The sequence below is a fragment of the Leptodactylus fuscus genome, chromosome 4, assembly GCF_031893055.1.
Source record: "Leptodactylus fuscus isolate aLepFus1 chromosome 4, aLepFus1.hap2, whole genome shotgun sequence".
NCBI classification, from domain to species: Eukaryota; Metazoa; Chordata; class Amphibia; order Anura; family Leptodactylidae; genus Leptodactylus; species Leptodactylus fuscus.
Genome location: NC_134268.1, coordinates 206,747,818 through 206,769,604, shown reverse-complemented (window position 1 = coordinate 206,769,604; position 21,787 = coordinate 206,747,818). Strand labels below are relative to the sequence as shown.

Genomic DNA, 21,787 nt, shown 5'->3' with positions numbered 1-21,787 from the left:
CCCCAGACTGGAGGCCCAGGGGAGGTGTAAAAAAAACAAAAACAAAAAACATTCATACTAGAGATGGGTGAATTGGTTCGTAACCTGAATTCAACCAGGATATTCCAAATGTTTCCGTTTTTTCTGAGACTGAACATTTTGGGGTTTGCCTCAGACAAACTAAAGTGGACACCGCGACATGCATCGAGGTAAATTCTCTGAGAGGTCTGAAGAGATCGCAGAGTATAATAAAGACCAAGGGAGGTGAAGTAAAAAACATTTATACTCACCTTCCATTACCACATTTGGGCTTCCTCGCGACTTCAGGCACCCTGTCTCTGCCTCCTCGAAGAGTTCAGGACCCTTCTGTGAAATCAAGTACCCAATGTCACTGCTGAGGCCTGTGATTGGGCGACAGATGTGGCATGGGCCGCATGACGTCACAGAAGAGCTTTCTTAGGCCTCTGCCTCTCTCGGTCTCCTCAATGATATCATGTGCCCTTGGTCATTGCTGTGATGGGTCCAAAGCGGTCACATGGGCATTAGGAACCATAGCCACCCACGAAATGAATCTTGGGAGGTTTGTCCATCTCTCGTGGACAGTGTTTGGGAGTATTTAAAATACAAGTAATTAAAATAGTATTTAAAATACTTGTAAATAAAATACTTTTTTTATACAGTATTTTGTATTTGTAATTAAAATACTTTTAGGAAGTATTTTACGTATTTTAATTACTGTCTGAATTCAAAAGAAATGTTGTAATTTAAATAACCCACCTCACCGCACTGAAAAAAAAAACAAACAACAGTGCGAGTCACGTCATGACTCTCGTTTCTCGTGTGAGGTGTGACGAGAGGAGGGAAAATTCCAGCGCGTTCCAGCAACGCAAGTCCGCCTTGTAGTGAAGTATGGTTTATTTTTAGTTTTTAATCATTCCGATCGCGTAATCCATTCCGTAAAATTACTTCAAAAATGGAGGAAAATCGTAATACCAATGAAGGGGACGCAACCGACAATGATTCAGATCTCGAAGACCCACATCTCCCTGCAATTTTGGACGGAACTTTTTTCAAAATTAACAAATCCGAAGCGGCAGGGGCAGGACAAAAAGTGTCTGCTTACTGCAAGGCCTGTCCAAACAATAGGCCTGTCAGTATTGGTCTGAAAGTGGCCAACCCCTTTAAGCACTTAAGGGTAAGTTATTTAATTACATCATGGTTTGGTTTTTATTTTACAATCCCCAACCTCGAAGCAAATTTTTAAAACCAGACATACGGTTTAGGGGTGCGCGAGTTCAAAGTGATAAAAGCCTTTTCTTTTTTTTTTTTTTTTTTTTTTTTGCACAATTTATTTTTTATCACACTATCAAAAATTTAAATAAAAAGCCGATTTCAAATTAAAAATTAAATCTAATTATATATTTTTTTAAGACAAGTAAAATACGTTCAAAGAATTTTCTCACGTGTCCCGAGATTGACGAGAATCTTGCCCACGCTGCGTTATATATATAGGCGCTATATATTACGCTTTTTGGTAAACTTTTTTTCCTTGTCCTTCTGTATGCAAACAAGCACATAACATAAATAATGTAGAACTTTTCGAGTTTTGGAAATAAACTTAAAGTTCTTTTTCTATTTAGCCTATGTTTAATTGTTCAATTTTTTGTTTTTGTTAAATTTTTTGTTTACATTTTTCAAGTTTTTTTTTGGTATTTTTGAAATACTTTTGAAGTAGTATTTAGTATTTCTATTTAAAATACTTTCCCAAAGTATTTTCCCAAACACTCCTAGTGGCATATATAATATTGTGTATAATATATGTTGTAGGGTCTCCACACATCAAAGTGACCACAATATGAAATATTTCTTCATTTTATACTTTAACCTTGTAAAACCATTCCAAAGCGAGCGCGGAGCTGGAGGGAAAGGGAGCAGCTCTGTTATCCTAGAGGTAGGTGAAAGGCTTATCATTAATGAAAGACCTGCAGAGATGAAACACGACGGGACGGGATACCTCAGCAGTGGTAAAATACTAAAAAATATCCCGCAGTAACAGAAGAAGGACAGCAAAGCCAGCCAGACCCTGTGTAGTATATCACACCCCTTTATAGATGTCGTGCCTTGTAGGAATCTCTCCTTCTGAAGGCTACAATGTTTTTTATTGCGTTGTCTTCATTCAGACTTTACACATCTCAGTGCATGCGTGTAGAATGGTGGCACATATTAATAATATTCTCAAGATAAGGTCTGACCAATGATACATAGTGCCTGAAAGTGGAGAAGGATCTAACGCCGAAGACATGTGGTGGATAGGGTTGAGCTGATCTTGACTTTTCAGTATCGATTTTAAAATCTGATTTCCGATCATTTTTCATCCGAACCCGATCTCGATCCCAATTCCGATCCTAATGCAAGTCAATGGGATTTTTTTATTAATCAGAGATCGGATTTTAAAAGCAATCCTATTCACTATAAAGCATGGAATCTAATAATTGAACGCTTTAATTGTTAGAATCCACGCTGTGTAGTGAATCACTATTTTTTTTTTAAATCCTCTGGCTACTTAGTCCCCCCTGGTGTCCACTTACCTGCAGAGATGGCTGGTCCGGTGTTCTTCTTTGCCTCGCTGCCACTTCACGCTGCTCTTCTCGCCTCGCTGCCCCCTGCCTCCCAGGTTAGGAGAGCGTGGGCGGGTTAGCAGAGTGTGGGCGGGTACTGGGAAGGGAGACATCACGTCTCCCCGCCCTGTACCCGCCCACACTCTCCTAAGCCACAAGCCCCGCCTTCCTAGCTCTTTAAACACTAACCTGGGAGGTGGTGCAGCGAGGCGAGAAGAGCAGCTTGAAGCGGCAGCGAGGCGAAGAAGAACACCGGGACCGGAGCAGCCATCTCTGGAGGTAAGTAGCTACTAGAGATGTTACTTTAGTCTCCCATTAGAATGAATGGAGGCAGCCAGCGAGCAGGGGGTTAAGGCTGTGTGCCGGCTGCTTCCATTCATTCTTATGGAACCGCAGTGGAGCCTTCACACTGAGTATACACCATATACTCAGTGTGAAGGCTAAGCAAAGCATTGTGGGAAATACAATCTCGACCCCACCTAAAAAGATCGTGTTTGGAATTCCGATCACGATCGTGAAATTTTCTCGATCGCCGATCGGAATCCGATCTTTTCCAAACACGATCACTCAACCCTAGTGGTGGACCCTAAAAACATGTGACATTACTTTGCACTTTTTACAATTCCTCTCATTCCCATCATCATCAGCTTCCATCACTAGAGATGGGTGAACCCAACAATTCTTGTAAGGATGAACCAGACCTTAGAATATAATAGGTGGAAGCCAGGTGAGGTGACAACCTAGTAAACACCTTGCCTACTCACCTTGAATCCCTCACAGTGTCTGGCAGTCCTTTGGCATCCTCTGCTTGTCCTGGACTGGCTTAGGTAAGCAAAAATGCCGCCCTCCCCGGGGCCCTGACATAGCGCCACCTGAAGCGGTCGCTTCAGGTCGCCTCATGGGAGGTGCGGCGCTGTTTATATTTGCAAAAATGTTTAGCTTCTAATTGTCTACCAATGTAAATATGGTTATATTCATGGGAAAAAAAAAACCTTAACTAACTATTGACCACTCAGCCCAATATGAATATGTATTTTGCCATAAGGTCTTATAGTTTCCCCCCCCTATAGATGTTCAGGTTGACCAATAATACTATAGATTGTATAATACATTTGGTATGAGCAGACACCTTCTCAGTCGATGTCTTTCCCCTCAAGTACAAGCTTATTCAAGGTTATACTATGTAAATGTATACACAAGAAGGCATTAGACGCGTTGCGAGATGATTTGCATTTCGCAGGATTGGGCCATAGTTAGGCGTATTGTATTGTTACTGGAATTGCTTTCAGGCCACGTACTCTTCAGTTAACCTCAAGGTCAGTCATGTGTAAAGAACTCATCTTTTATCTTTTGTCAGTATCTACAGAAGTGTGTTAACCCTCGGAGTGATTGTATTTTTAAGTAGCTTTATTTTTGGTACGACATTTGGCCAGGAGCAATGTACTTACATAGGAAGTCTGTGGTAAGTCGTGTTCTTTTCTTCTTTTACATAAAGACCTTGAAATAATATTGATAGTTTTCGATTATTTTTGTAGGAAAATCTATAAACTTGGTGGGGCACAAGCACTGCTGTGAGCTGAGCTAAAATCGCAACACTACTGCAGTGCAATCTCAATGCAACTGACAAAAAATTGCCCCCTTCCTATTAGTCACAGGCACCTAAAAATCCCCATGTAGCGCTAGGACAAAAGACAATTTTTGCTTTGGCTTTCCAAAATCTAAAATAATAACTGCGCCTTCAAAAGGTTTTCTAAAATCGATATATGTTAAAATAGCAAAAAAAAGTGAACATTACAAATACACTACCAATCCGAATTTGATCTTTCCTTGGTTTCGGACTCGGTCTCCAGGAGTCTCTTAGGAATTTAGATGCTGTTGCTTTAAGTTTACCGTGCCAGCCTATGAGTTTTCTGCAGTTTTCAGGGCTCTCCTTTGCTGATCCAATCAGTGGATGAGGAGGGATATTTAAACCCTGTTCCTGCTAATTCAGGTGCCTGCTATTAGTTTGTACTTTTGTGAGCCTCCCGTACTGTGATTGTTTGTGCTGGACTGCTCTGATATTGACCTTCAGCTTGTTACTGGAAATCCACTTGTCTCCTAATGTTACCTCTCAGATTGAGTTTTGGCTTGGACCTTCATTCTTCTGATTCATTCATCCTCCTAGATTTGCATCCTCCTAGTTTATCATGGGTTCTGGTTTTACTTTAGATTGAAGAGTGTCTATTTCTTATATCAGTTTCCGTGATGATAACTTGAACCCTAAATTCAGCACCACTTCATCTGGCTTCACGCCTGGCACTGGTGAAGGCGTTTGGGTATCTGGGATCTATCAGCGCTGTATGAGTTTTAACCTGCTCCCTGTTGTCAGGCAGTTCCTGCAATTTCTGATATTTTCTTCAGAGACTCTAGTCTCTTGTCGGCTGCCTCTTGGACTACATGTGGCTGGGATTACATGTTATCATTGGAAATGCAGCGGCATAGAACCATCTGCGCAGGAATGGTTGGAATTTTTCTGAATAATAGTCAAAGCAATACAGAATATGCAAAAGACTATTGCATTTATTTAAAGGGCTTTTGTATCAATTACATATATCCCCTATTCACAAGATAGGTGATAAATGACTGATCACTTTGAGTCCTGACAATCAGGCGAACAGAGGCCTCAAAGTTCCTCTGAAAGCTCCATGTGAGCAAAGTTGCAAATGTTTGATCACATCTCCATTCACTTCTTGGGCACTGCGATCTTTAGCAGTCCCATAGAAATAAATGGAGCAGTGGCCAAGTAAGCAAACCATATTCCACATGGACATGCCAACCCTTCATTTTCCTAATCACTGGGGGTTGGACCCACAGCATTTAGATACATTCCCTGTTGATAAGGAATTCATTACCACAAGGGGAAACCCATTTAAAGGGTTGCTGTATCACTTCTTGGAAAGCAGGGAACTGCTGCCACCCCCATTCAGTTGTGTACAGTTTCCTGTGTAGTCATGTTCCATTCTAAAGGGGCCCCAATGCTATTACGAGTGCTGCAGTCCCTTCATTCTTCAAATTTCTCAAGGCTCCAGAGATTGGACCCGATGCATTTTAAAACGATGCCATATCCTAGTGATATTCCATCCCTTTTAAGACGGGAATACCCTTTAATAGTATGTGGTTTGTGTAAATATTCACTAATAGATACAATGCCTAAGCGGGAGATAACCAGAAAGAGGGAAGAGCTGTTTAACCCCTAAAGAAGTGGGTGTAACAAAATGTTATTACAAAGTAGGATAAATTAGGTAGAATATGTATAAGACGGCCCCCAAGGAGCAGATAATACAATATGTTGTATCTTAATGTCTTTCTAAACTATATAAAACATTCCTATGGATCCTAATACATAGTGGCGCATATTACTTACGAGAACTAAGCCTTTTCTAAGAAAACCATGAAAAATAAAAATATAATGCTAAGTGTTTTATGCCTTTTAGTCTATACCTGTAGGTTATTGCACATGTCCGTTGTCTGGTTTTCGGTTTTATGCATGTAGAATTATAGTAGTATGACTGTACGGAATATTTGCTAATGAATATTTGGTATAGAGAAAGGCAATGGTCTGGTCTGATCATAAAGGGTGGAAATCTTGTGTCTGTGAAGTTCTCCTTTATGTTAAACTTTATCTTGTTCCATTTGTGTCAATGCGTTTTGCCTGTGGAAAAGATAGCAGACCTTGATGTTTAATATTCTGTATACTTCATGTACATCAAACTGGATTTGGAAAATACAAGGCTCACATTTCTAAGAGCTTTGCAATTCAGCTGAACTGATGATGTTCAGCCGGGCTACTTGACAGTACGTATCGGGCGCGGAATGCAAAAATGTTCCTGATTGATCAATAAGACCGAGCAACATGTTTTTATTTGTGTCTGTAGTGCATTTAGCTTGACACTGAGCACACAGCCCATCGTCTGGTATCTGGTGCTATCCATCATTTTAGATCTCCACTTGCCTTGACATGACCTTGTTCTGACAAGACGTCAGCATTGTGGACTGGCGGGCAGGAGACTTCTTCAGTCTAGACTAAGATGTATATGTATCACTCGGTGCAGGTAAACAGCTTATATTTTTATCCAGCGGCTTTTTCTTTTTTTATTGTTAGAATAAAAGTGAACAATTTTATGAAAAAAATTCACGAAATCTCAAAAAAGTGAAAGTGACTGTCAAGTTATTCCAAGTCGTAGTTTACAGTTTTGATCTGGACTAGACTTGGACAACCTATTTTTGAGAAACCTTCCTCCTGGTCCTAGATTAGGATAAACTATTCCCAATTGACCCATGTCGGAGAGAAGGATGGGTTATATTGCCCATTGGGTTCATTCCTGCATCATGATGCCCAGGTCAGTTCACCTCACCCCTGTTTTTGCTCTACACCCCTAGCATATGCTCAGTGGAGAGAGGCGTACAATATGTTAGATAATATCATTGCTGATCCATTTTTCAGATTTTTACAAATAATTTGAATTTTACACAATTGAAACAGCAGAATTTATACAATTAATGGTCAGGGTTTCCATATGAGAACACAACGGTAGGTCAGGCTGGCAGCAGTAAAGGTTACCCATTTATAGGTTACATGTTTATGGAAATACACAGTCATTTGGTGGATCGTGCCGGACACGACATTAGGGAGAAGGAGAAGATGGATCAACGGACAACAGGATTAACCGCATTACAATGTCAACGAGACGTAACCGTATGGAAGAAGAATGGTAAGGCAAGAAGAGGCAGCCTGCCAAAATGTAAATGTGGACACCCAAGTGCCAGAGTCAGACACTAGTCCTGCATCCCAATGTTTGCATTCAATGCCCTCTAACTTTTCCCTTGTATCTCGTACATTCTGTGCAGTTTTAGAACAGGGACAGGACTGTCATCACAAAGCAATGCTGAAAACATGTCACTGAACTAAAATCCTTCACTGATATTCAGGGGTATAACTAAATTCTCAAGCCCCTGGTTGAGCCCACCTGAACATTTTCTCCTCACAACGATAAGTCATGTCAGCTACATGTTACACTTTCTTCTCGGTCAGGGCCCAGACCACCATGACAACATCTGAGCACACAAGCTTCCTACAATCCCCATCCCCTATTGGTGGCCAATAACCAGTAACCATTCCTTCTTTTGTACCATAGCCTCACTCATAGAATCCCTTCGTAACTTTGTAATGCTGAGCAACTGCTACGTTGCCATTAAGGGTTAATGTGTATCATGGCTGTGTATCATAAGTTCTTGTCCAGTGCACCAGAGAGCAGATTGAATACATTTATGATGCACAGACTGCCAGCTATCAAAGAAAATCAGATCAAAATTTTAGTCACAAGAGGAGAGGTGGTGGTGGGGGGCGATACATATTAGATGTTCAGCCAGCTCCCCCGAAAGTGGCCAATGCTTATCTAATGTATATGGCCAGCATTAGGTTCAGTTGACTTTTATGTCATAGTTCCTTTCCATCATTGTTTCATTGACCTCAATGGGCATAAGTAAACCTCTCCAAAAGACCACCTCTTTGAGAAGACCACCCTATGAACTAGACTGGAATAGCATTCCCAAGTAGCAATTTTTTTCAGTACAACTAAAATTTTTGAGCAATTTTAAAAAATAATGGTAAGTTCACACTAGAGTAGTTTCTCCATTGTTTGGGTCCATTAGGGGACATGAACAACAGAGAGGTGGACCACTAAAAGAGTGGTTACACGCAAGGCCAATGTACCCTGTTCACTATGAAGGTTGTTCTAAACCCGTTATAGGACAAAGTCCTCAGAGCAGGACTTTTTCTTCTGACATATTTGGTCAGCCATGCTACAGGGTCGCCAATGGAGACTCCTGCGCAGATGAGAACATAGACTAAGGGTAAGTTCACATGGAGATTTTTGGTCAGGATTGTGAGGCCGTATTCGCCTGAAAATCCTGACCAAAAAGACGGCTCCCATTGAAATCAATGGGAGCCGATCAGGTGTTTTTGCCGGGAGCGAGAAAAAGAAGCAAGGTGCTCATTCTTCAGGCCGTTTCGCGATTCGGCCTGAAGACACTCCCTCCTCCCGACTATACCCATTCATTGGGCCTAATCCGGAGCAGAGTCGTGGCTACCCGTTTTTTTGGATCGGAACCTGAAGTGGCCTCCGCCTCAGGTTCCGGTCCAAAATACCCCATGTGAACTTACCCTAACACTGCTTTCCCCATTGAAAGTATAATGAAAATCACTTGCTAAGGGTACTTTACCCTCCACAAGGTGCTGACTTTTCGGAGGTCATGGGTGGACAGTTACTCTACAAGAAAAAGAAGTCTCACTTCCAAAAGCCTTTGTGTAGCCCTGACCTTAACCTCCGCTACAACCTTTCCATGATTTTGCAGCTCGAGGAATCTGAACAGTGTCCTGAATTCCCATCCAACAGGGCAATTTCATTCCCAGTATTATTTTTACCTTTTGATATTGGGCCAGACCATGGCTCCTCCGTTCTTCTAAGTATTAGTTGACGCTGGTATATAATAACAAGCCTGGTGGTAATAATTAAATCTGTGGGGGCGCTGATCTAATAAGACAGAGAGACATGCCGAGAAGAGAACTATTAGAAATGATCTGACACAAGTAGCTTCAGGGAGCAGATAAAGCGCGAGGCAGAGAGCGGCCAGATAACAATTCATCAAGATGAAGTACAACAAATGAAAACGCTCGGTGTGAGGATGAACGGCAAAACTGATGAAGACTGAACGCATGGATTCTAGGAAGAGTGTAGGGATATATATATATAAGTATCATAACTACGCTTGTGGAATGGCAAATTTTAAAGGAATAGTTCATTTGAAACCCCTGCCACTATTAAAGGAGGCTACTGGAAAGGACATCTTCTCTTCTGGAGGACTCAGTGATTGGTGGATACCTCCTGTGTAGGTGGCTTAGTGTTAGGATTGGGTCCCGCAGGTTACTATCATAGCGCACAGCGCCACCTGCGGGTCAGTCTAACCATCCAGCTTTCACCATACTGAGCATGCTCAGACTTATTGGAGCTGCTCACAAGCTAAGTGCCATTTCTCCCCTATTAAGCATGAGCGGTGAGGTCATCACCACCGCCCCTATTGGGCGGGGACTTCCCTTTAAATAGTGTGAGCCGACGCCCGCCGGGTGCTCACACTTTGTCTAAACTTTCCTCAAAGTCCACGGAGTGAATGACAGTAGTTTGCAGGGATAGGCTCCAGTACTCAGGCAGGTTTCAGACTAGGCCTCTGTGTGGGGTTTCTCTGCTTCAATCTGGGTGCTGTTAGTTAGGACCTGTAAACCCTGAACCGTTAGATCTACGCCAGGGCTAGGAGCGGTAGACGCCGTTCGGGCTTGTAGATCTGCAGCAGGTATGGTCTCTGAGATAGCCTATGTGTACTGTCTGACTTCATGTATGGCTGCCAGCTGTGTGCGGGAGCATAGGTGTTTGATGGCTCCAAGCTGTGCGCTGGAGCATGCAACCCCCCTGGGGACTCCAAGCTGTGTACAGGAGAATGTTCTAAAATTTCCGTGGTGGCCCCTAGCTGTCGCAGGGGTAAGTGTGTGTGTTTGCTGGCCTGGGGTGAGTGTTAACCCTCGGCAGCCGTTTGTGTTTCAATTGTACTGGTGCACCTGGCCAGTGAGCTAAACTGGCAGGGTTTTAGTTGCACCTTGTTCACATGGAGTGTCGCACAGTACACACTGTTTACATTGAGTTCAGGCTGCAGTGTTCTGCAGTAGTTCACATTTAGTCCAGGCTGCAGTGTCTTGCAGTAGTTTACATTGACTTTCAGGCTGCAGAGTCTTTGCAGTAGTTCACACTGATTTTCACGCTGCAGTGTCTTTGCAGTAGTTCACATTCAGTTCAGACATACAGCTGCCCACCATATTGCCTGTGGACCTTGATGTAGTGTTCTACAGCTAAGAGGTTCTGTAGTTTTAAAAAAATATATTTATATATATATATATACACAGTACCGTAACACTTAGCTGTGTGAAGTTCCCACACTTGTGCTTTGTGTGTCTGTGGTGTGGAATTGTGTCAAAGATGACGTGAACATGGTGGTGCAAGCAACAGCAACTTCACGTTTCCACCGAAATAATATGAGAATAAGTCCTCCTTGGTAGAAAAAAAGAAAACTTGCTCTAGGTCTACTTTTTGGAAGGTAGCTCCTTATAGATGAAGGTCTGGTTTTCCTTAATCCGAGTGACATGATCTGGTATTAAAGCCAAGCCAGAATATTTCCTTGAAAAGTAAGAGACCAAACGATGGACAGTTGCTTGGAGGGTTGGGGTACCTAATCAGTGCGAAACAGAGTACTGTCTGTCTGGGTGAGAGGTCAAAGATGTGAGTCAGGAGGGGACGAAGTCTCCTTAGGCTATGTTCACACAATAGAATTTGGAGAGAAATTTGAGGCGGTCTTCCATCTCTAGTCTTCTCCAAACTCCATCCCTGTGTAACCCATGAATGATTGCCCTCAGGGCAGCGCCGCACATCTCATGAGGCGACCTGAAGTCCCGGGGGGGGGGGGGGCATTTTTGCTGACCTAAGCCAGTCCAGGACAAGCTGTCACCGTCTCGGCAGCCTGGCAGGGGTAGCGAGTGGTGGATTGGGGCGGCCCTGTGGACGCAGCGCTGCTTGCTCCAGCGGCCGCCCCTCATGCTTAACAGTGAGCAGGTCCTCTCCCTGCCTGCTCTCTGCCTGCTAACGCCGCTGGCTCCGCCTCTCCTCTCAGCTCCGACCCCTCCTCCTGGGGGAAGTGGGGCGGCTTTCTGACGTCCGCCTCAAGCGGCACAAAGCCTAGGTTCACCCCTGCCTCAGGGGTACTCTTATGCTGCAACTTATATGACTGAAGAAATATGAGGTTCTGGGGATAATATCACTCCTTAAGGAGAGATCACCTTCGCAGGCATATGAAGACTTACAAAAGCCTTTTTCGCTCCACTGGGGGATTATGGGAAAAATATGCAAATCTGTTTATGTAGATAGGAAAACAGTGCCTCTGCTTGCTGCCCTCTAGGGGCAGCCCACTATTTGAAGAAATATCTGGAGACGATACTATAAATTATACATTATAGTTGGGAACATGTTAAAAGTTTTGTCTTGGGGCCCAGAAACTTCCATGTTATACCTCTGTGGGTACAGGGTATTATAGGAGAATACATGCTTTTCTAAGGATTCTAGGAAATTAGTCCTCCTTGGTGGAAAAGGGAGTCCCCTTCTGACCCATGTCTTTGACCTTTCACTCAGCCAGATAGCTTGATCGCTTGTACAATATACTGCAATACCTCTGCATTGCTATATATTGGACATTTCAGCAGATACCTATTAGGTCTTGTTTCTTGCAGAACCTAATAGGCATTCCTATATGACAGTCAAGGGGCTGTTGTTAAACCTATTATCTCACTGTGGATAGGGGAGGCGAGGAGTTAAGTGAAGGGTGTCCTCCATGCTCTAACCAGTTAGATCATTCCAATTTTGGCTGTTTAACCCTTTAGATGCCATGTGCAATGGTGACTTATTTTTCAATGTAACTGCAGAACTGGGTCCGAAACTTGGCAACAATGTAGCAGGTTCTACTTCATTGACATAAAAGTATGATGCACAGTGCAGAACGGGGTTAAGCATCTAAAAATTGTTGAATTGATACAAAATAAGATTATTTCTGTACCGATTCTGTGACTTGCACACATCCTCCAGTGCTGGCGTCTTCCATAGCCATTTATAAAATAACTTTAAAGAATTTTTTAAACCCGAGAGAGCGCAGCAGAGGAGCGGAGCCTGACTTTGAGACTCACACAAAAGGTCACTAAAGTAATGAGTTTATCGCTGGACAAGTGACCCTGCCGTCTTCATTCCAATTCACCTCCAGGATTCTCACTTATGGGTAAGGAGTAGAGATGAGCGAACACTAAAATGTTCGAGGTTCGAAATTCGATTCGAACAGCCGCTCACTGTTCGAGTGTTCGAATGGGTTTCGAACCCCATTATAGTCTATGGGGAACATAAACTCGTTAAGGGGGAAACCCAAATTCGTGTCTGGAGGGTCACCAAGTCCACTATGACACCCCAGGAAATGATACCAACACCCTGGAATGACACTGGGACAGCAGGGGAAGCATGTCTGGGGGCATAAAAGTCACTTTATTTCATGGAAATCCCTGTCAGTTTGCGATTTTCGCAAGCTAACTTTTCCCCATAGAAATGCATTGGCCAGTGCTGATTGGCCAGAGTACGGAACTCGACCAATCAGCGCTGGCTCTGCTGGAGGAGGCGGAGTCTAAGATAGCTCCACACCAGTCTCCATTCAGGTCCGACCTTAGACTCCGCCTCCTCCGGCAGAGCCAGCGCTGATTGGCCGAAGGCTGGCCAATGCATTCCTATGCGAATGCAGACTTAGCAGTGCTGAGTCAGTTTTGCTCAACTACACATCTGATGCACACTCGGCACTGCTACATCAGATGTAGCAATCTGATGTAGCAGAGCCGAGGGTGCACTAGAACCCCTGTGCAAACTCAGTTCACGCTAATAGAATGCATTGGCCAGCGCTGATTGGCCAATGCATTCTATTAGCCCGATGAAGTAGAGCTGAATGTGTGTGCTAAGCACACACATTCAGCACTGCTTCATCAAGCCAATACAATGCATTAGCCAGTGCTGATTGGCCAGAGTACGGAATTCGGCCAATCAGCGCTGGCTCTGCTGGAGGAGGCGGAGTCTAAGGTCGGACCTGAATGGAGACTGGTGTGGAGCGATCTTAGACTCCGCCTCCTCCAGCAGAGCCAGCGCTGATTGGCCGAATTCCGTACTCTGGCCAATCAGCACTGGCTAATGCATTGTATTGGCGTGATGAAGCAGTGCTGAATGTGTGTGCTTAGCACACACATTCAGCTCTACTTCATCGGGCTAATAGAATGCATTGGCCAGCGCTGATTGGCCGAATTCCGTACTCTGGCCAATCAGTGCTGGCCAATGCATTCTATTAGCTTGATGAAGCAGAGTGTGCACAAGGGTTCAAGCGCACCCTCGGCTCTGATGTAGCAGAGCCGAGGCTGCACAAGGGTTCAAGCGCACCCTCGGCTCTGATGTAGGAGAGCCGAGGGTGCACTTGAACCCTTGTGCAGCCTCGGCTCTGCTACATCAGAGCCGAGGGTGCGCTTGAACCCTTGTGCACACTCTGCTTCATCAAGCTAATAGAATGCATTGGCCAGCGCTGATTGGCCAATGTATTCTATTAGCCTGATGAAGTAGAGCTGAATGTGTGTGCTAAGCACACACATTCAGCTCTACTTCATCGGGCTAATAGAATGCATTGGCCAGCGCTGATTGGCCAGAGTACGGAACTCGACCAATCAGCGCTGGCTCTGCTGGAGGAGGCGGAGTCTAAGATCGCTCCACACCAGTCTCCATTCAGGTCCGACCTTAGACTCCGCCTCCTCCAGCAGAGCCAGCGCTGATTGGCCGAATTCCGTACTCTGGCCAATCAGCACTGGCTAATGCATTGTATTGGCTTGATGAAGCAGTGCTGAATGTGTGTGCTTAGCACACACATTCAGCTCTACTTCATCGGGCTAATAGAATGCATTGGCCAATCAGCGCTGGCCAATGCATTCTATTAGCGTGAACTGAGTTTGCACAGGGGTTCTAGTGCACCCTCGGCTCTGCTACATCAGATTGCTACATCTGATGTAGCAGTGCTGAGTGTGCATCAGATGTGTAGTTGAGCAAAACTGACTCAGCACTGCTAAGTCTCTGCATTCGCATAGGAATGCATTGGCCAGCCTTCGGCCAATCAGCGCTGGCTCTGCCGGAGGAGGCGGAGTCTAAGGTCGGACCTGAATGGAGACTGGTGTGGAGCGATCTTAGACTCCGCCTCCTCCAGCAGAGCCAGCGCTGATTGGTCGAGTTCCGTACTCTGGCCAATCAGCGCTGGCCAATGCATTCTATTAGCCCGATGAAGTAGAGCTGAATGTGTGTGCTTAGCACACACATTCAGCTCTACTTCATCAGGCTAATAGAATACATTGGCCAATCAGCGCTGGCCAATGCATTCTATTAGCTTGATGAAGCAGAGTGTGCACAAGGGTTCAAGCGCACCCTCGGCTCTGATGTAGCAGAGCTGAGGGTGCACAAGGGTTCAAGTGCACCCTCGGCTCTCCTACATCAGAGCCGAGGGTGCGCTTGAACCCTTGTGCAGCCTCGGCTCTGCTACATCAGAGCCGAGGGTGCGCTTGAACCCTTGTGCACACTCTGCTTCATCAAGCTAATAGAATGCATTGGCCAGCGCTGATTGGCCAGAGTACGGAATTCGGCCAATCAGCGCTGGCCAATGCATCCCTATGGGAAAAAGTTTATCTCACAAAAATCACAATTACACACCCGATAGAGCCCCAAAAAGTTATTTTTAATAACATTCCCCCCTAAATAAAGGTTATCCCTAGCTATCCCTGCCTGTACAGCTATCCCTGTCTCATAGTCACAAAGTTCACATTCTCATATGACCCGGATTTGAAATCCACTATTCGTCTAAAATGGAGGTCACCTGATTTCGGCAGCCAATGACTTTTTCCAATTTTTTTCAATGCCCCCAGTGTCGTAGTTCCTGTCCCACCTCCCCTGCGCTGTTATTGGTGCAAAAAAGGCGCCAGGGAAGGTGGGAGGGGAATCGAATTTTGGCGCACTTTACCACGTGGTGTTCGATTCGATTCGAACATGGCGAACACCCTGATATCCGATCGAACATGTGTTCGATAGAACACTGTTCGCTCATCTCTAGTAAGGAGCTGAAAGTAACTTTACTTGTCCTGAATCTGATGAACAGATAGAAGACACCTTGCAACTTCCTTGAGTCTTGATTGTCTCCTGACCTTGTTCTATAAGTTAACAACAATGAAACTCACATTGTTGACTGATGCGGTAAATATTGCAGTGCAATACAATATTTCTATACACCATATACCACAGAACAGGGTAATGTGTGCAAGCTTCATCCTTATGCATCTAGGGGCAATACTCATAAACCTGTAGTTGCTGCATTTCCCTTGAAGCTACTAGATATCAATTCATAATGTAGAACAAGACATGTATCTTGATGGTAGAAATTAAATGCAACAAGTCTAGTAACTGCCTGTCCCATGATACCTTCCTTGGAGTGCAAAGGCCCCCATGCAAATTAGCAAAAAGTCACCTGCATTGGCCTATTTCAGCAGAATTATCCAACTATCTAATACAAGTGTAAAGGTGCACCCTAAGGCCTCATTCACATCTGCGTTGGTAATCCGTTCGGAGGAGTCCGCATGGGGACCCCTGACGGACTACAGAACGCACTGGTGTGCAGTGAAAGCACACGGACCCCATAGACTATAATGGGATCCGTGTGCTCTCCACGCGGAGTCAGCACGGAACATGCAGACAGAAATATAGATCATGATCTACTTTTATGTCTGCATGCGCCCGTATAGATATAGATCTAGACACAGGTGTATCTATTTAAATAATTTTAACAAAATTTTATGTCTTTTTTACGATCTGCATTTATGTTTTACATGGTCTAAGTCCCGAACGATTTTTAGATACAGTTACTTCTAAAATATGTATTTCATAAAATTCAGAATTTGGATAAAGTTCTTCAATTCTTAAATAGAGACCGCGTCTGGCTAAATGATGTCGTAAAACCGAGCAGATAACGGTAAAGAGATGACACAATGTTAATGGAAACAACGTGTTACTAAACTTAAATCAACAAATGAAATGAAGCATACATCGATTCTGCCCGGTATTGATTTTAATGTCTTGTTGGTTGCAGTTGGAGAGGAGCCTGGAAAATGCCCTAAAGATACAGATTTTATATGCAAGAACCAAAAATGCGTTGAATCCCACCTAGTCTGTGACTACAAGTCTGACTGTGAGGACGCGTCGGATGAAGCTGACTGCAGTATGTACATCAAGTCTTCTAATATTATCATAGCAACCATTACCATTATAGTATATATATGGATTGAACAATTTCTTGTGTGGATTATTGTATACAAAGTATACAGGCGACCTAACAAACTGGTGGTCGGATACAAAGATCAAAATGCAAATTTTAATCAAACATGTTAAGAACAATGGAAATGGCGTCCTCCCCTCTTACACGTTTCAAGATACTTCTTGTGCTTAGTCATAATAGGCGTTTCGAGTTACCTCTTCCTCTTAGTACTACAACTAAGTAAGGGGCAGCTTGAAACGCGTAAGCATTGAGGATCCATATCCATTGTTGTTAAGATGATTGATTAAAATTTAGGTTTTAATCTTTGAATCCGACCACCTCCTGGATCGCTGCTTTAATTTGGGATTTTGTCCTTGTTTGTCTGTCCTACAAGCGGATCTGTCCATTCCCATCATTACCTGGAAAATTATTGGAGTTTTTTTGTTGGTGTGTTGTGACAGTTTTTCTCTTTTTTATACATATATATGGAATAGCTACAGTCTATGCTGAAGACGTTTTCCCACGAACGCATAGAACCCGTATCCATTTATCCTTTAGCCACTAAGGTCCAACTTTTTACACACCCACCAGTCAGCAGGGATCATTGTGCTTGGTCAAGTTTCACTTCCCCTTCATTCAGTGGCGTAACAAGTGTTTTGTGGGCCCAGGTGCAAATTTTTGTCCAAGCCCTCCCCCCAGTGCCTCCCCCAGCGGTGGCCCTTAAACAGTATTACATGCCCACCAGTGTCATCCACCCCCTCACACACAGTATTATATGTCCAGCAGTGGCCCCCACACAGTATTATATGCCCAGAAGTGTTGCTCTCCCACAGTACTAAATGCTCCCAACAGCCCCCTCCACTCCAGTGCCATTATTATACTCTGAGGTCTCCTCAGACCCCAGAATATAATAATCGGAGGCCCAGGGTAGGTGAATAAAAATAACAAACACTACTACTCACCTTGCCTCACCTTTCCTGGGCATCCTGGCCCCAGCTGTCTTCAGCATCTTCAGCCATCTTCCCGACGTCCCTGCTGAGGCCTGTGATTGGTCCTCAGCAGTCACATGAGGTCGCACTGACGTCATTACCCTGCCGCACCACATGTGGCCACTGGGGCCTAATCAAAGCCCTCAGTCACGAGACGGAAGCGTGACGGAGAGGACGCTGAGCCCAGGAGAGGTGAGTATAACTATTTATTATTTTAAATCACCTCCCCTGGACTAATAACTATAGCAGTCTGGGAACCAGGCTTTCCCCGACTACTGTCGTAGTCGTACCGCTGTATCTCCAGCTGGCCACGAGCTCCATAACTTGCCGGGCCCGGTCATGGTCGCACTTCCTGCAACCATGATTGTTATGCCCCTGCCTTCATTGTTTACTTCTCAAAGCCAATAGTGAACTGGCCCACCAGAGTAGCAGAGGATCCCCCATGGGACCCCCAATATTTGTCCTTCAGAAGACCCAAATGTAAAGGGCATTATGGTCTATATCCTACGATCCTAGAGCTTTTTGGAGGATGGGCTTCCAGAATTATTTGATGTGGTGGTCCAAAGGAACCTTCATCCGACATTGGGCAGCCCCATTGTCTTAGTAATGCAACCAAGAGAAACTCAGTCCCATTCACTATAAACCCTACTATTTGTTTTTCATCTATATTTTACATGTCCCCCCTTAAATCATTATTCTGTACCCTATGACGTCATCTGTCGTTTTCTTATAAAAATAATTCATATAAAAAGTCATTTTCATGACATCCATAAATCTCGTTCAATTTTTCAAAATCTGGATATTTCATTTAAAATGTAAATGATCTTATTTAGAATTTTCACACCCGGGTGAACGGCACTGAAGCAAGTACTGATACGAAAAATAGGAATTCCTTTGTGAAATTAAGTAAATGTGTTAAGCCAGGATGAGCTAATCCCTTAATAGACTTATAGGAAATCGTACATGGTTCCAGCCGCAGAAGATGGCGTTGCTTGAGCGAGGGGTAAAGCAGACGTAGATTTAAGTGAATTAAGCATTTATCTTCCCGCTTTCATAGCAAAGTGATTTTTTTGTGTAAATGACTGAGAGCGTATTGAGTGAACCTCTCCCATGTGTTTACCCATTAAAGGCAGGCATTATTTCCCATCTACGTAGGTGAGTACGCCAACGTTCCCGGGAGCTGCAATTTTGAGAAGTCAGATCGGATCAATTTTGGATGTGATCTCTCGCAGGACAATACGAATGACTTCAATTGGACTGTACGGCACAAAGTCAACAATAATCTCAATGCAGACCATACACCGGGTAAGTAGCGATGTATCAAAAATAGAGATGAGCGAGTAGGTATTCGATCGAGTAGGTACTACGGTATTCGAAATACTCGTACTCGATCGAACACGACTAGCTGTTTGAAGTTAGGATTTGATGCAGAACCGGCATTGATTGGCAGAATGCTATACATTGCCAATCAACGCTGGTTCTTCTCTTACCTTTAGAAGTCCTCTCCCTGCGCAGCCTTCCTGCATCCTCTTCCGGCTCTGAATTCACTCTGCTTAGGCATCGTGCCTGGGCAGAGCCGACTGCACATGCCCGCGCATGCGCAGTCGGCTCTGCCTAGGCCCGATGCCTATCAGAGTGAATTCAAGGCCGGAAGAGGACGCAGGAACACTGTGCAGGGAGAAGAATCCAGCCCGACCCTCACTCATGGACTTGGTAAGTAGAATTTGATCGAACGTTGCGTACCCCTGAAACGAGCATTTCCTCCCATAGACTATAATGGGGTTCGAAACCCATTCAAACAGTCGAACAGTGTGCGGCTGTTCGAATCGGATTTCGAACCTCGAACATTTTAGTGTTCGCTCATCTCTAATAAAAAACCATAAAAAGACAACAAAAAAATCAAACAAATGAAAAATCATAAAGTAGTGGTGTAAAAGTGGTGCAAAAACACTTACAAAGTCAGTTTTGCAAAAACGCTGTGGCTGAATCAGAAAGTTATACATTGAATGATGGGAGTTGTACCGCTGCCTATTCCCGGCATACCATTAGCTTTCTGACCACTTAATGAACGAAGAACAAAAGATTCAGAAAAAACAGGAGAACATTGCGTCCTTCTATTTATTTTCTGTATTTGGATCACATACTTGTGTCAGACCTTTGGCGCAAAACATGTTTGTCCTTGAGAACTAATTAGGTAGAGGCGATTGTAAACCACATAAGCTTTGTAGGAAGCCAGGACCATCTATTCCCTCTCCAAAAAGTCAGCCAGGGGCTCAGATCTCTGCATATCCTGCTTCAAAAGGCCAAATCTTTTTTTTTTTTTCGTATTTATGGAAGGCATGAGGTTCATTAGTAGCACATCCAGTTTTGGCCTAAACTTTTAGACAGGCATGGAAAAATACTGCAAATGTGCTAAAAAATAAAAGGGTTAATAGTTTATTTTTGTCAAATAACAAAATGAAGTGAATGAAGAAAAATGTAAATCCCATCAATATTTGGTGTGTGCTTTGCCCTTTGGAGGAGGAGCCCTAGAAGTGATGATACGGCCCCCACAGATAGAGCCCTGATCTCATCATCATCCAGTATGTCTGGGATGACATGAAGCTTTAGAAAAAAGGAGAAAAAGACAACATGGAGCGGCCCATAGCTTGATACTAATTATTATTCTAGAGCCCTGACAGTGTTATACACTATGTTTTATAGATAGGTTCCTAGGAGTCCTGACAGTGTTATACACTATGTTTTATAGATAGGTTCCTAGGAGCCCTGACAGTGTTCTACACTATGTTTTATAGATAGGTTCCTAAGAGCCCTGGCAGTGTTATACACTATGTTTTATAGATAGGTTCCTAGGAGCACTCAGTATTATACACTATGTATTATACATAGGTTCCTAGGAGCCCTGACAGTGTTCTACACTATGTATTATAGATAGGTTCCTAGGAGCCCTGACAGTGTTATACACTATGTATTATAGATAGGTTCCTAGGAGCCCTGACAGTGTTATACACTATGTTTTATAGATAGGTTCCTAGGAGTCCTGACAGTGTTATACACTATGTTTTATAGATAGATACATAGGAGCCCTGACAGTGTTATACAATATGTTTTATAGATAGGTTCCTAGGAGCCCTGACAGTGTTCTATACTATGTTTTATAGATAGGTTCCTAGGAGCCCTGACAGTGTTATACATTATGTTTTATAGATAGGTTCCTAGGAGCATTGACAGTGTTATACACTATGTTTTATAGATAGGTTCCTAGGAGCCCTGACAGTGTTATACACTATGTTTTATAGATAGGTTCCTAGGAGCCCTGACAGTGTTATACATTATGTTTTATAGATAGGTTCCTAGGAGCATTGACAGTGTTATACACTATGTTTTATAGATAGGTTCCTAGGAGCCCTGACAGTGTTATACACTATGTTTTATAGATAGGTTCCTAGGAGCCCTGACAGTGTTATACACTATGTATTATAGATAGGTTCCTAGGAGCCCTGACAGTGTTATACACTATGTTTTATAGATAGGTTCCTAGGAGCCCTGGCAGTGTTATACACTATGTGTTATAAATAGGTTCCTAGGAGCCCTGACAGTGTTATACACTATATTTTATAGATAGGTTCCTAGGAGCCCTGACAGTGTTAGGGCTCATTCACACAGAGTAAACGCCAGCTTATTCTGAACGTAAAACACGTTCAGAATCAGCGGCGTATAAAGCAGTTCCATTCATTTCTATGGGAGCCGGCATACGAGCGCTCCCCATAGAAATGAATGGGCTGCTTTTTTCACTACGAGCACTCCCATTGAAGTGAATGGGAAGTGCCCACGTATACGGCTAGCTCTGCTCATGCAGAGCCGTACATGGTCATGTGCATGAGGCCTTACCTACTCTATTTGCATGTTGACTTTCAATATCTTATGTAAGCCCCTGGCTGGTGTAATACTGGAAGGGATGTACATCTCACCCAGATTGCTCTGGTGGGTGAGATGATAAAAATTCAGAGAGTTGACTTCTTAGCAATTAATTTAAGTGCCGTGTACTGGGCTGGATTTTTAGGGAATGGCATGTAGGTTGCTAGTGGGACTTGTCATTCTCATCCCCTCCAGTCCACACCTTGTGGACACTCCTATGGGAACCTAGTTGTCTCATGTTTGTCCTCGTTAGCGAGGCATAAGAAGTCTGCTTTTCTAGCAGACTGGGTCAGAGCT

General features: G+C 43.8%; 1 protein-coding gene across 3 annotated transcripts in view; it reads left to right on the top strand.

The window, feature by feature from the left end:
• Positions 1–21,787, top strand: part of MALRD1 (MAM and LDL receptor class A domain containing 1) — a 305,716-nt gene that overhangs the window by 183,131 nt on the left and 100,798 nt on the right. For all 3 annotated transcript variants that reach the window (XR_012715476.1, XM_075271657.1, XM_075271658.1), the window contains 2 exons: positions 16,419–16,547; positions 18,728–18,877. Coding sequence is in view for 2 of the 3 variants with exons in the window: in XM_075271657.1 (XP_075127758.1) it covers positions 16,419–16,547; positions 18,728–18,877 (279 nt within the window). In the remaining variant the exon portion in view is untranslated. The remainder of the gene's footprint in view (positions 1–16,418; positions 16,548–18,727; positions 18,878–21,787) is intronic.